A 14,516-nucleotide genomic window follows, 5' to 3' on the forward strand; every position below is an offset into this window, starting at 1 on the left:
TCGCTTATGCATTGGCTGGGCACTTTGTCTTGTAACTAAAATAAGCAATTTAACATAAAAAATTTAAACAATTTAACTAGACACTGGAAAAATATTTCATTTTTAAGTAGCTGTCCTTTCTGGCCGCTTAGCAGGTTGATTACAACACAAGTTGGATAGTTCTGCAAGTGGCCACCTACGAACTAGTGAGTTATTATGGAGGAGATTTGCTGGCTGTTAATACACCATTTGTGCTATCAAGTGATAGTAGGTAGCAAGTGGCCTTATGTACAGGTTTGACTGTAGTATCTTCTGGATATTCTTAAGTAAGAGCAGGAAAGTTTAAATTTATGGGTGGGTTAGAGAAAATCTATAGGAAAAAAGACACTTTGTTAGTGCTCCTGCTTGGAGGATTGTGAGTATTGTACTGCAAATGTAAAAACAGGCACGCTGAATGGACAGGTGGGTGGGCGAGCCCTCTGCCTAAGACAATTAGGAGATAAATTGTAAGCACTACGAATGGTCAACAAAGAAAGTGCCTTATTCCTTTTCTGGAAAGATGCTATTGACTGGCATATATTGAAAGGAGAGCATTTAGATTCACACGCTCTTGACTGAAAAACAGTTCACCTTCTGGGATGGGGCAGTCAACAGATTTCACAAAAACAAGGATTAAAAACAATGCAGGCACTTTGGCTGATTAACCCTTTATTTCTCAACTGTAAGCACTTTGTGCTCTTGTTTTTAGCTACAATCCATGTGCATTAAGGCATGGTGGTTAACCTGTTAATGTGTTAAAGCAAATTTCATGCTTTTCAACATGTTTTAAAATGTCTCTTCACAGTCTCTTGCGGCAGATCAGCTACTAAAGCTTATGAGCACAGTGGATCCAAAGTAAGTGCAAGTGATAGCTTTCAGTACTTAAATTTATATTGGCGTGCACTTAATCTTGAGGGTAATGTCTCATGTCACTCAATACTGACCCATTTCCCACACCTGGCCAAATAAAGAGTGGAAGAAACTGGCTTCCTGTGGAAACCACGTGAGGGGAGGGGGGAAAAGATGGTTCACCCTAGCACTAGGCATCAAAGACTATTTCTCTCCTAATTTGGTAGCGAGAGGAACTCAGGTTTTTCATTACTCCATGCCCTTTATGTAAAGAAACTTGTGGTGCAGTCACTTTAATCCTTTTAAAACATTAGCTACGAGCAAGTCTGTTAGTGTACAAGTTGACTTCTAAAAACAAGAAGTTAAAACGGAATCCTGTGTTCTAGAGGTCAAATCAATCTGAATTAGTTTACTTTTTCCTCTAAGGATTTACCCTTTCAGCTGATCAGAATAAAAATTTCTGCCTCTTCAAAAATATTTGAGAGGTAACATTGGCAACCGGTATCTATACAAGACAATAAATGGACCCCTTACTACTTGTGGGCTGGATAGTGGTACACTGGGCCAAGGGAATAAGAGGATGTAAGCTGTCCCATGTTCTGGTACCCTGTATCACCGCTTCCAGCACAGAGCAGCTTTGTGGAGCTTGCTACATGTGATGTCCATCCATCCTCTCTCCATTTCTTCCCTGCCCACCCCTGTGAGTAGGGGAAGGAGCAGTGTAGTTACACCAGCATATGCTTCATCGGGTAATTGAACCAGTACACGTGACTCCCCCAAGCAGTGGCGAGACCAGGAGGGAGTTTGACTCAGAGCTGCAATCTCCTTCTTGGGCTAATCCAAGAGGAGTTCACCAATGCTTGCCCCTTACTTCCGGGCAAGTTGCAGTCTGCCCAGTCTAGGCCAGTATTTTTTTTAAAAAGTCAATTTTTTTGAATCTGAAATTTCATTTTCACTTCACTTAATGGCTTGTTCCAGGTTGAACCATGTAGCTGCAGGTCTTGTCTCACCAAGTCTGAAATCGGATACCTCCAGTAAAGAAATAGAGGAAGCTATGAAAAGAGTAAGAGAAGCACAATCACTGATTTCTGCAGCCATAGAGCCAGGTAATTGAACTACTTTTAAATATTTGGTTAAACACAATTTTTGGCAATATAGCCACTAAAAAGGGCTTATACACTGTAAAACATAGTTTTCATACTTCCTTATTTCATTAATGGGTTAATTTTTAATTGCAAAGTGTCTCTCTCACTGCAGAAGATCCTTCAAAGTGGCTGAATGATTCTCCTGGAGCTCAGTTAGACCACACAATTATTATTCTATGTTATGTAAATGCTGGAAAAGTGCTCTGGAGAATGAATTAGTGAATGAGACACATCATTTGCATTTGATTGAAGATGATGAAATGCCTAAATCGCCCCCCAGAATGAATTCTAGAAAAGTTGCTATAGCCACTTCTGCTTCAAGTTTTTTATTGAAAATATCAGGTGGTCCGATCACTTGGTTGTCAGTAAAGTGTGCTATTCTCAGTGATTGCTAGTGTTTATGTGACCAGATTAGGAAGTAGCAAAAAAAAGGAGAGGAAGCCATTTGTCATAATTTGGGATAAAAATTCTGTTTCGGGGAGAATTGGGCCAATTCATTTTCAAATTCTAAATTGACACACAATAAACCTGAAATGTGACCTGCAAAGGTGAAAGAATGTGGTCGTGCCCTTTTTTCTTTTGTTGCTTTACGATGGGTTAAAGAAGTCTGAATGCTTTAAATGTATTTTGGGAGAGAAGGGAACTTGAGAGAAGCTCCGTTGATCAGAAATGTTAACTCTAGTCATCTTGATTTCTGTTCTAGGACTCTCTTTTAAGGATCCAAAGCAGTGAGTTGGGTTTCTCAGCCCTTAAGTGAAGGGGTGGGAATGCGGAAACTTTAACATAACAAGTTTTTCTTCCCACAGCTAAATGCTTGAGTTGAGCAGATGTGAACAGAAGTTTTCACTAGTATGAATAAAAATCACTTCCCCTCTAAATCAAGTTGTATGATATGTCATAGTCTACTAGTTCTCCATAGCATCTTCCAAGAACACGCTAGACCAGACTTGAATTTCTGATATTTAAAACAAAACAAACAAAAAAACACCACCCCCAAAAAACAACTTTTCAGGCTTTCTTTTGCTTCTTTATGATGTCTGAAGAGGGTGCAGACACACTTACTTCCTTTTATGGGTCTCCTTAAAGATAGATACCACTTTTGCCCTTGTACTAATGTTTCCCCTTCTTAATTTCAGATAAAAAAGATGAAAAACGAAGGCATTCAAGATCACGATCACGATCAAGAAGGCGGAGAACTCCTTCTACTTCTAGGCACAGGTTAGATTTCTCACTCCATAAATATTAACAGAAATAAGTGCCTTACACAGTTCCTTCAAAAATCTGTTTAAAACGTTAAGCTTGGCAATGCCAGCTGTTAGGTATAAATAGAGAAAAAAGCAAATCTTCTTAGTGGAGTTAAGTTGACCACCAGGACCAGTGCAGAGTATGAAAGTGGGTGAAGCCCTGTTCATGTAGAGAGCTTGGGAACATGGATTAGAAAGTGACATTGTAGCACAGACAGTCCTGTACTTTACAGCACCAAGAGTTGCACTGGCAACTTGCTCGTAGCCTTAGGAGTGTCTACTGAAACATTTTTTTTCTCACCCTGTGTGGTGGGGCAGATGCCCCACACCAGCAGAAAAAGGGTTAAGGAGAGCCTGTGGTCTCATCTAGCCCCACCCTGCTATACCTTTAGCTAGTGCCAAGCCCGGAGAGGGAATAAAAGGAGAGAACCTAGCTCAGTTGCGGGCTGGTTGGTCAGGAAGGAGGGACAGAGCTCAACCTGAAGGGAGCTTTGCCTGCAGAGCTGTAGCAGGACAGGCCTGCTAGATGGAGCAGTCGCTGGAGAGGAGCAGTTAGACTCCGGGAGCGAGCAGCACACAAGTAAGATGACTGTGGGAGATAAGTCTGAAGGGAAGGATGGGGTGCCCACTGGATTTCTGGGGGATGTCCAATATTGAGTTGGGCTTTCTTTTTGTTTGGGCACTTTTGACGTCTGAGTGCTTTCCTTACCCCCCTGCGCCCCAAGGGGTATAAGACAGAAAGGACAATTAGCTGGTGGGCTGGAGCCCTGCGACAGTGGACATGGGGTGGAGACTTCCTCCCCGCCCCTCTCCTAAGACCTGTGGCTGTGTTATGGTGCCTAGAAGGTCCCCAGGAGGGTGCTGCTCTCGCCATGCTATATGGAATTGATGAAGAATGCAGGCAACGACCTTCTTTCTGTGGAAGGGAGCTGGTCAAACCTTAAAAAAGGAGGGACCCTAAACAAATGCCACCAGCCCCCATAGCTGGATGCATATGGATTAGCTGCTGAAGTGAATGGCTGAGCAGAATGCTCAACAGCAACTCTTCCAGCAAATGGCCAACCAGCAGGAGAAGTTAATCCTGCGATTTTAGCAGCCCAACAGCAGCAGCTGGTACAACAATTGGTCACCATAATACAGCCAGCCACTACAGTGATACCAGCAAGCCTAGACCCAGTGGCAGACCCTGTTCCTGTCAGGAACAAAGATAGGACCTAATAGTGACACCAAAACGTTCCTCAAAATCTTTGAACAGGTAGTCACAGCAGCTCGTTGACCCCTTGAACAGCAGGCAGATTTGCTTGCCCTGTACTTAAATTGGAGAGTGCAAATGGCTTATGTACTTTAGACCCTTTTACTGCCTGAGCTTATGCACATGTCAGAGTGGCCATCCACAATGCTCTTGATGTCTCAGAAGAGATGTTCTGACGTTTCCTGGAGGAGTAGTATCCTCTGAGAGCAGGGCTCCCTCCAGTTGCCCAAAAGCTATGAGATTTGTGTTGGAGATGGCTCAGACCTGAGATGAAGACATGAGCCCAGGTGGTAGAGATAATTTTACTCACAGTTCACCCAGATACTCACCCTCTCCACTCCCTCCCCCGAGGGAAAAAACTGGATCCTACAGCATCAACCTGAGGCAATGACTGACACCCTTTGCCTCATGAAGTATTATCTGACAACCAAGATCCCCATGATGATGATCTGCTACGGGCCTGCTGGAGCCAAGGGACGAGCACAGGCAAATGAGAGAGCTGGCCACAGAGGCTGACGTCTTGCAGGGGTTCCACCCTGCTGACCCCTCACCAGGACTCATGAGGTGAGGTCCTGTGTGTTGCAGGGACCTTGGATAGCTTGGACCAAAGGTCTGGAACTGTTGACCTGGGTCCCAGTTCAAGAAATCACTAGCCTGCCTGGCCTTAAGAAGGGAACCACCATGGAAACTCAAGTAGGGGGACGCCACTCAGAGGGGACTTTTCAGGGATCCCAGGTGGCGCTGATCACAGCAACAAAGCCCAAAACGTTTGCATTTTGGTATGGCTGTCCTGGGCATTGGTCCCAAGATTGCAGCTTTGGCATATCTGGATAGTGGGAGCCCATGCTTGAAGATCAAAGCCTTATGAAGTTGATCACCCCCATAAGGGTGAATGGGACAGAAGTGGTGAGTCTTTTGGACTCAGCATATTCTCAATCCTGATGTTGAGCTTGGTGGTCCCAAATCCTGGGGAACTCTCCTTCTACAATATGTACACAGGGACATAAAACCGTACCCTCATGTCCAAGTTAATCTAATTGTGGGGGAGCATAATGATTGGCCCATCCCTTGCCTGTCCAGTTATTAATGGCTGAGATTGGGAATACTTCAGGGATCTGATGAAGGAATCTTTGGGACCTTTTTCTGAGCAACAAGTCTCCCCAATTCCACACACCCCAGTCAATCTGGTGGGGAGATGTTCCTGCTCCTAGAGAAGAGACTTCCACCCAAATTGGCAACAGCCAAACAGAGCAAGGCCCAATATGATCCTAACTTGGAGACCCTTCCTTCCCCCGAGTTTGAGAGCATAACAAAATTTTCAACCTCATTGAAGAGCGGAAAGCTGATGACATGCTGAGCTGACCCTATACCCAAGTGATGGTTGGCAGTGAGGAATTGGTGGAACCTTGACAAGATGAAGCTTTCCTCATTTTGAGAGAAGGCCAACCACCTATTTCACCTTGAGAGACTACCAGACCAAGGAAATCAGAACCCAGCTTCTGGTGCCCAGATCCTACCAGAGGGAGGTCATACGGCTGGCCCACACCAGACCCTTCATGGGCACCATGGGATGGAAAAAACACTGGCTCAAATTCTAGCCTGTTTTTTGCTTGCAGTGTATATGGACTTCCCCAACTTTTGTGCTTCCTGTGCCAGCTCACAGCACTCTGGACGGTGGTTCCCCTGCCACTCATGAGCATACCCTTTGAATGTATTGGAATGAACGTAGTTGGCCCCGGTAAGTGCTCTGCAAGCTACCAGTAAATTCTGGTGCTTGTAGACTGTGCCACCTGGTATCCTGAACCCCATACTTGTGTGCTCCATGAATGCTAGAGTAGCTGCTTCTGAACTTTTGAAGATCTTTGCCTGGGTTTGGGTTCCATGGGAAATTATAATGGACTTGAGTACAAACCTCATTGCCCAGACAATGAAGCAAGTATATCAGTTGTGAAAATGAAGACTCTCTGAATGTCTATCCACTGTCCCCACAGAGATGGGCTAATGGAACACTTTAACAGGTTGCTAAAGAATATGCTGAGAAGGTTCGTAGCTATGGATATCTGCCTCTGGGACCATGTGAAGTGCCACAATCTTCCACCGGCTTCCCAACATTTGAACTATTATGTGGGAGACCAGCATGAGGGATTCTGCATCTCACTCAGAAAATGTGGGGAGAACGGTCACCTCAAGCTGACATTGTGGTACAGTGTGTCCTTAGCCTTCAGGAGAAGCCTGAAGTTCTAGGCTCATTTGCCAGCAAGAACCTCCTAGGTGCCCAGATCAAGCAGGACGCATCTAGTCATAAAGGGATCCACCTCCAGGTGTTGTTTCCAGTGTGGAATCAAAGCTGCTGTCAGGGGCCTTATGAGGTGATACAACAAGTGGAGCCTGTGAATTTCAAAATCCAGCAACCAGACAGACACAAATTCACAGTTTACCCCATGAATCTTTTAAAGCTATGGAAAGCCTTGTTCATAGCCCCCTACCCGCTGGAGACCAAATTAGTCCCACAAGCCACTGCAGTCTTGAGGGCTGGGATGATCAAAATCAGGAGTAATGACAATCCAGAACAGAGGGTCCAGCCCCACCAGTTGATCACTGCCTTCTACTCCACTGTTTTTTCTATGCAGCCCAGATAAACTCATCTGATCGCCCATCACATCCAGACTGAACCAGAACACTGAGTCCAAGAAAGTCCACAACCCCATACCCATGTGTTGACTAATTCTTGATTGGCTAGATGAGGTGGAGTACATTTACCCTCATGCCTGAGACCTGGTTTAAAAACAGCCTTGCTTCCTCTTTTGGCTTCTTTTCAATTCTGGATTTGCTTTTTGGATTCCATGAGCCCCTAGCCACGTTCAGAAGGTTAATGGACCAGGTCCTCCAGCCCCATAACATGCTGCTGCATACCTTGATGACATTGTAATCTGTAGTCAGACTTGTGAAGACCATCTGAAACATGTAACTGCTGTGCTCCTGTCCCTGAGGGTGGCTGGCCTCACTGCAAACCCTACTAAATGCCATCTGGCAAAAATGAGATGACCTACATCCAGTACACACTGGGGAAGGGCAAGGTGAAACCCTTGTGGATAAGGTCCAGGCCCTACAGACATGCCTCTCACCAACCTCAAAGAAACAGGTACACTGTTTCCTAACACTGGCATGATACCACCAACAGTTTATTACTGGCTTCTTGGCCATTGCAGCCTCCCTCATGGATCTCATTAAAACCAATAGCCCGAAGAAATTCCAGTGGACCAACATTTGTGAAAAGGCCTTTCAAACCCATGGGGCTCACCTCTTCTGAGAGCCTGTTTTGTATAGCTGCAACTTCACCAGGAAATTCCCACTACAGATCAACACCTCTGATGTGGGACTCGAGGCTATCTTATCCCAGTTGATGGAATATGAAGAACACCCCCATCCTCTACCTTAGTTGGAAATTATTCCCAATGGAGAGAGCCTATTCCATAATCAAGAAAGAGACGTAGTCAGTGAAGTGGACCATGGACTCGCTGTTATGCTACCTTCTTGGCAATAATTTCACTTTAGTTAGCAACCATGCCCTGCTACATTGGCTCCACGCCATGAAAGACACCCAGCCCCAAATTATGAGATGGTATCTATCTCTCAAGCCCTTCTCCTTCCACATCCAGCACATCACCCAAATTCTGATTGTTTTTCTTGGGAGAGGGGAGAGCTGGTGGGGGGGGGGGGAGGTACCCAAAAGGGTAACGGGGTGTGTGAGGTGGGATGGGATAGAAAGGCCCACACCAGCAGAGAGAGAGAGTTAAGGAGAGCCTATGGGCTCAGCTAGCTCCCCTTGCACTATATCTGCACCCAGTGCCAAGCCTGGAGGAGGAATAAAAGGACAGAGCCTGGCTGTTGAGAGCTGGCTGGTCAGCAAGAAGGATGGAGCTCTGCCTCTCAGCCTGAAGAGCTGTGGAAGGACAGGTCTGCTAGCTGGAGGAGCATTTAACCTCAGAAACAGGCAATGCATGAGTAAGAGACTGGGAGACAGGCCTGAAGGGAAGGGCAGGGTGCCCCACTGGAAGACTGGGGGATGGCCCACAATTGACTTGGGTTTGCTTTTTGATTTGGAACTGTTTTGGGCCTCAGTGCCCCTCCACCTGCTCCTCCCCTCACCCCCAGTGGGATAAGACTGAAGGGACAATTAATTTCTGGGCCAGAGCCCTACTACAGTGTCACCCGAAGGGGGGACTCATTTCTCTGCCTGGGAGACCCAAGTTAGGGCACTTGAAAGGTCCCCATGGAGGTGCTGCTCCTGCCACACTATTGCATGATGTTTATAATCTAATTCCAAGTTATTTTACCTCCTGTCAATGCAATTTAAAAATTGATTGCATTAATCTTCCCCAATCCCAAACCCTTCCCTGTTCATTGCTGTCAATAAATAACCTATTCTATTGTTTGGCCAATCTTGATGTTTTTACTCATCCTACCACTCCATCCTCTATACTGCAAAGTAATGTCAATTTGTACTTCTTTAAATCTGTCCTTTCATTTTTCATCCTTAGTTGTATAACCCATGCTCTGGTAATCACATATCTAGATTTCTGCAGCGTTCTTTTTAAGGTTGACTATGTTTTCAAAATCAGACACACACAAATTGTATGTGCTGGTGCCACTGCTGCCAGCTTCTGATTCAACAATGACACGTACATATTTGATACTGTCTCACATGACCATCTCATAAATAAACTAGGGAAATGCAACCTAGATGAAGCTACTATAAGGTGGGTGCAAAACTGGTTGAAAAAACGTTCCCAGAGAGTAGTTATCAGTGGTTCACAGTCATTGTTGGATGGGCATAACAAGTGGGGCCCACAGGGATCAGTTCTGGGTCTGATTCTGTTCAATAGCTTCATCAGTGATTTAGATAATGGCATAGAGAGTACACTTATAAAGTTTGGGGACGATACCAAGCTGGGAGGGGCTGCAAGTGCTTTGGAGGCTAGGATTAAAATTCAAAATGATCTGGACAAACTGGAGAAATGGTCTGAAGTAAATAGGATGAAATTCAATGAGGACAAATGCAAAGTACTCCATTTAGGAAGGAACAATCAGTTGCACACATACAAAATGGAAAATGACTGCCTAGGAAGGAGTACCGTGGAAAGCGATGATCTGGGGGTCATAGTGGACTATAAGCTAAATATGAGTGAACAGTGTAACTGTTGCAAAAAAAAAAAAAAAAAAGCAAACATCATTCTGCGATGTATTAGCAGGAGTGTTGTAATCAAGAAATGGGAAGTAATTCTTCCACTCTACTCTGTGCTGATTAGGCCTCAACTGAAGAATTTTTGTCCAGTTCTGGGCACCACATTTCAGGTAAAACGTGGACAAATTGCAGAAAGTCCAGAGAAGAGCAACAAAAATGATTAAAGGTCTAGAAAACATGACCTATGAGGGAAGATTGAAAAAAATGGATTTGTTTAGTCTGGAAAAGAGAAGACTGAGAAGGGACATAACAGTTTTCAAGTATATAAAAGGTTGTTACAAGGAGGAGGGAGAAAAATTGTTCTTAACCTCTGAGGATAGGACAAGAAGCAATGGGCTTAAATTGCAGCAAGGGAGGTTTAGATTGGACATTAGGAAAAACTTCCTAACTGTCAGGGTATTTAAGCGCCAGAATAAATTGCCAGGGAGGTTGTGGAATCTCCATCATTGGAGATTTTTTTAAGAGCAGGTTAGACAGGTCAGGAATGGCTTAGATAATACTTAGTTCTGCCATGAGTGCAGGGGACTGGACTAGATTCTATGATCTCAAAGTGGATATTTTCAGAAACATTCACTTTTAGTTTAATAAAAAAAAAAATTAATATATACACTCATTTGACTCTGTCTTCACTCCAGAAACACTGTTTCTTACACTGAATGCATATTCCACTGGGCTGTTTGCTGCTGGTAAACAGCAAATTTTACTCCATATACTAATGGCTTAAACACTTCAGGGTTTTTTTTAGAATGTTTTGACTGATTAAATGGAAAACCAGGATATTTTAGGTGTTCCAATACAATGTCTCTGGCCTCTCAGTTCTTACCACAGTTAGGTCATGCTAATTATGTCCCTCCAGTCTTCATACTACTCAACTGGGTCCCCTAAACCTTCTACATCAAGTTTCAGCTTGTTCCCACCTTCAGATCTGCAGTGTTCCACTGTTGCTTGCATCTCTGATCTGCCTACCAACATGCTTTACCCAATATTTTTTCCCCTCACTCTCATCACCCTGCCTTCTATGCTGCTCCTACAGCTGATCAGTATGTGGCATACATTCACTTTCTCCATTTCAAATAATTCCTCCAAAACTTCCTTGCCACCCTATCAGTTTTCTTCTGCCACCATAAGTGTGTACTCGCATACCGAAATAGATAATGTTGCATAGCTGATAGAGGTTTCCATCACTCACTCATCATCTGTACTTTGTGGCACTTGCTTTTCTGTTGTGGCCTTTCTGGGCATGACTTTATGGGGGTCCATCTTCTTTATTTTTTCTGTATGCACTGACAGCATTTAACTAATAGTCTGTATGTCTAGGTCAAATATATTTTTGTAATCCTGTGGCTAATGCGTTGTTTGATAGACGATCAAGAAGCAGATCAAGGAGGAGGTCACATTCAAAGTCAAGAAGCAGGCGGCGATCTAAAAGTCCAAGAAGGAGGAGATCTCATTCCAGAGAGAGAGGCAGAAGGTCTAGGAGCGCATCCAAAACCAAGTAATTCCCTCTTGCGACTTCTAAAATTTTGCTAGAAATCCAGTTGTTAATTCTGAAATATATGTAATTTAACTTCTGTTAAAGAAAATAACCAGTCATCAAATACTACCAAGTAGTTTTTATTACTGTGCCACAAATTGGAGATCTTAACAGTGCTAGGTACTGAAGCATAGCACTGACAAGGTTTAAACAAATAGCATTTTTGTATAATTTAACTTTGCATGTCTTTGAGGAAGTATCTTTATAAGAGTAGGTTTGTGTTCGGCTGTGATGCCCAAAGTTAAGACATCTCTGAATATGTATTTAGGCACTTAAATGTGGCCTCATTTTCATAGATGCTGAAAACATGCAGCTCCCATTAGTTTCAATGAGAGCTGTGGATGCTTATTACATTTAAAAATAAGTTGTAACTTTTAGCATCTAAGCTTGGTAATTTCTTCTTGGATGTCTCAGGAACAATTAAAATAGCTGTTCTGCTATTTCAGTAATTGTCCCTCTTTGCTTTCTCTTTCTCACTAATGAGTTTCACAGTGGAGAGAGACAATCAATTTGTGCTGTAAAATGTCTTGAGAGTTGTGATTATCTGGTATTATTTCCTATTCTTGTGACATGCAAATATTTGTCTCTAAAACTGACTGATTTTGAATATGTAACATTTCATTGCCTTTCAAGGGATAAAAAGAAGGAAGAGAAAGAAAAGAAACGTTCTAAAACTCCACCAAAAAGCTACAGCACAACCAGACGATCTAGAAGCACAAGCAGGTACCAGAACTTGGGTCACTCTTAGTCTGAGTTTCAAGGATAAAATATAGTGGTATTGGTGTAAAAGTTTCTAACCTGGTTTGTCATATCATTGTGACAATTATCTTCTTTCACCTCTGAAGAAATCAGTTATTTGCTGCAGAGTGTTGCTATAGGTTATGAATTAGCACTTCCACTAGGGTTACAGAGATTTACAGGAGCTGTTTCAACAAGACCACCATAGCCCATTTATCAAAGTACCCGCAGCTCCCACTTCAAGGAAAGTGAAACAGAGACTCGGTCTTACCTGGAGCATTTAAAGAAATCTGTGCAACGCCTTATTGATCTAGGCACATCTTTGTTTGTTTGGGGTTTTTTTTACTGTAAATCTCATACACAAGGAAAAAATACCAACCTTAAATTAACACACTCAGAGAGTGCTTCTGGACTCTTGAAAATGTCAATTCAGAGATTGTTTACTGTGACAGCTTGAAAACTACAGGAACATACCTGCATTTATTTTGTCCACATATAAAAGAATAATAGGAGAAAGTGTACTTTCAAATAAAGCACCTCTTAAATTAACGTGTGTGTGAGAGAGAGAGAGAGAAAGATGTCCCTGGACTTATAAAGAGGGGAATGAAGTGCCTCAAATAAGTTTTAAGTGCTAAGAAGGTATTAGTTGGTCTCTGAAAATAGATTTCTGCTCCTTCCTTATTAAAATGGATGTTTATGAAACAAAACCATTTTCTTATTGAAAAATCTACATGATAGCTGAAAATCAAGCTGTTTTTGTCTGACTGCTACACTATTTTAGATGGCAATTTATTTCATGATAGTGGAAGTAGAATAGAGGGCAGCTTGCGCTGCATATCAACAGCTGCATTGGCTTTGCAGTGCTGCTAATAGTAAATATGTCTTTTTGGTAAAACAAGCAGGAGTGTCTCTGTAGAGCAATGCTCCTTTAGATTGTAGATATGTGCCAGTACAAATATATTTAAGTTAATATAAACTCTATAGTTGAAACACTCCTGACTTTGAGATGTTTTTGAATTGTTACCTTTTAATGCCTACAGAGAACGACGGCGCAGAAGAAGCAGGAGTGGAACACGGTCACCTAAAAAGCCCAGGTCCCCTAAAAGAAAAATGTCTCGGTCCCCATCTCCAAGAAGGTCAGTGTGCTAGCAGGCCTCTGAGTTCAGTTACTCTGTAGCTCTAATTTTCAAAGGGGTATCTGGGGAGTCCTGGTGCCTGGAATGTTTGAGCTATAGTGGAGGGTATAGTTTTATCCTTTTCAACCAAGGAATTTCTTGAACTCTGCTGTAAATTCTCCATGAGAGGGAAGTCCTGATTTTTGATGATTGATGTTCTGGCACTAATAAATGTGTGGAAGGGGTGTGTTGCATTCTGAAAATAAACTTAATGTCCTGCCTTGTCCTGTTTAGAAAATTCCCCACACTGTCTTTTCACCACCCCCTCTTGCTTTGAGCTGCGATAGGGCGTTGGCTGGATGTGACTGTATTCTAAAGGAATAGTTAACCTTGGCCAAACTGATGTTTTGTGAATTTGGTGGCTTCTGGTTTAAACTAGGATTTTAGCATGAGGGGCTGGTTCTGTGTGAGGGAATTACAGTAAAGTCTTAACCTTAGTTTTTGCTATGTGCGAAGATTGAGCAAGGTACTTTACTGTCATTTTAGACATAAAAAGGAAAAGAAGAAGGATAAAGACAAAGAGAGAAGCAGAGATGAGAGAGAGCGGTCAACGAGCAAGAAGAAAAAAAGCAAAGACAAAGAGAAGGATCGGGAAAGAAAATCCGAGAGTGACAAAGACGTAAAAGTATGTTTAAAAACTTGTTTAGTTTCACTGCCTTTGGTGTAGTATTAACCTTAAACCCATAAGAACCTTGAGGCAAGTTTTACTTTTACTTTTTCATCTCGGCAAAGCAGGTCACAAGGGATTATGATGAAGAAGAACAAGGATATGACAGCGAGAAAGAGAAAAAGGAAGAAAAGAAAGTAGCAGATTCTGCTTCCCCCAAAATAAAGGAATCACCAGTGGATAAGGGAAGTGGAGATTCAGCAAGAGAATCCAAAGTAAATGGGGATGATCATCATGAAGAAGACATGGATATGAGTGACTGAATATTGCCTTTGCAGTGAATGCAGCTGCAGACATGCATCAGTGTCATTCCTGTGTGATTCTTTTATGCTGTACTTGTTAATCCTAAATCTAGATGTATACAGCTCTAATCTATAAATGGTTGTAAAGCTCCTGATATTAATTTACATCAAAAGCTTTATAGTGAGAGGTACTTTGGTTGCCATTCTTGCTATGGCCAAATTGGTTTGAGTAGCCAAGTAGGTCTTACTAACTTGGTGCTGCTTCAAGCAAAAGTGAAAAGCTGCATGCATCTACAGCAGGCATGGGTTGTTTATGTTGTATGATCTCCTTTAGTAAATTGGCTCACTTATGATAGTGTTTCTAGAGTTTGATTCATTGCAGTAATAGAGCAGTATAGGGAATGCAC

General features: G+C 42.8%; 1 protein-coding gene across 4 annotated transcripts in view; it reads left to right on the plus strand.

Annotated features, from left to right (window-relative positions):
* Positions 1-14,516, plus strand: part of SRSF11 (serine and arginine rich splicing factor 11) — a 35,256-nt gene that overhangs the window by 19,269 nt on the left and 1,471 nt on the right. The window contains exons 5-12 of one of the 4 annotated variants that reach the window (XM_065410039.1): positions 824-873; positions 1,846-1,973; positions 3,149-3,230; positions 11,117-11,248; positions 11,921-12,010; positions 13,066-13,161; positions 13,687-13,825; positions 13,936-14,307. In XM_065410039.1, the coding sequence (XP_065266111.1) occupies positions 824-873; positions 1,846-1,973; positions 3,149-3,230; positions 11,117-11,248; positions 11,921-12,010; positions 13,066-13,161; positions 13,687-13,825; positions 13,936-14,130 (912 nt within the window). In that variant the 3' untranslated portion in view covers positions 14,131-14,307. Of the gene's footprint in view, positions 1-823; positions 874-1,845; positions 1,974-3,148; positions 3,231-11,116; positions 11,249-11,920; positions 12,011-13,065; positions 13,162-13,686; positions 13,826-13,932; positions 14,308-14,516 lie in introns of those variants that run through there. The other 3 variants (XM_065410040.1, XM_065410038.1, XM_065410041.1) reach the window with 3 other exon arrangements.

This window comes from Emys orbicularis, chromosome 8 (genome assembly GCF_028017835.1).
Source record: "Emys orbicularis isolate rEmyOrb1 chromosome 8, rEmyOrb1.hap1, whole genome shotgun sequence".
NCBI lineage: Eukaryota > Metazoa > Chordata > Testudines > Emydidae > Emys > Emys orbicularis.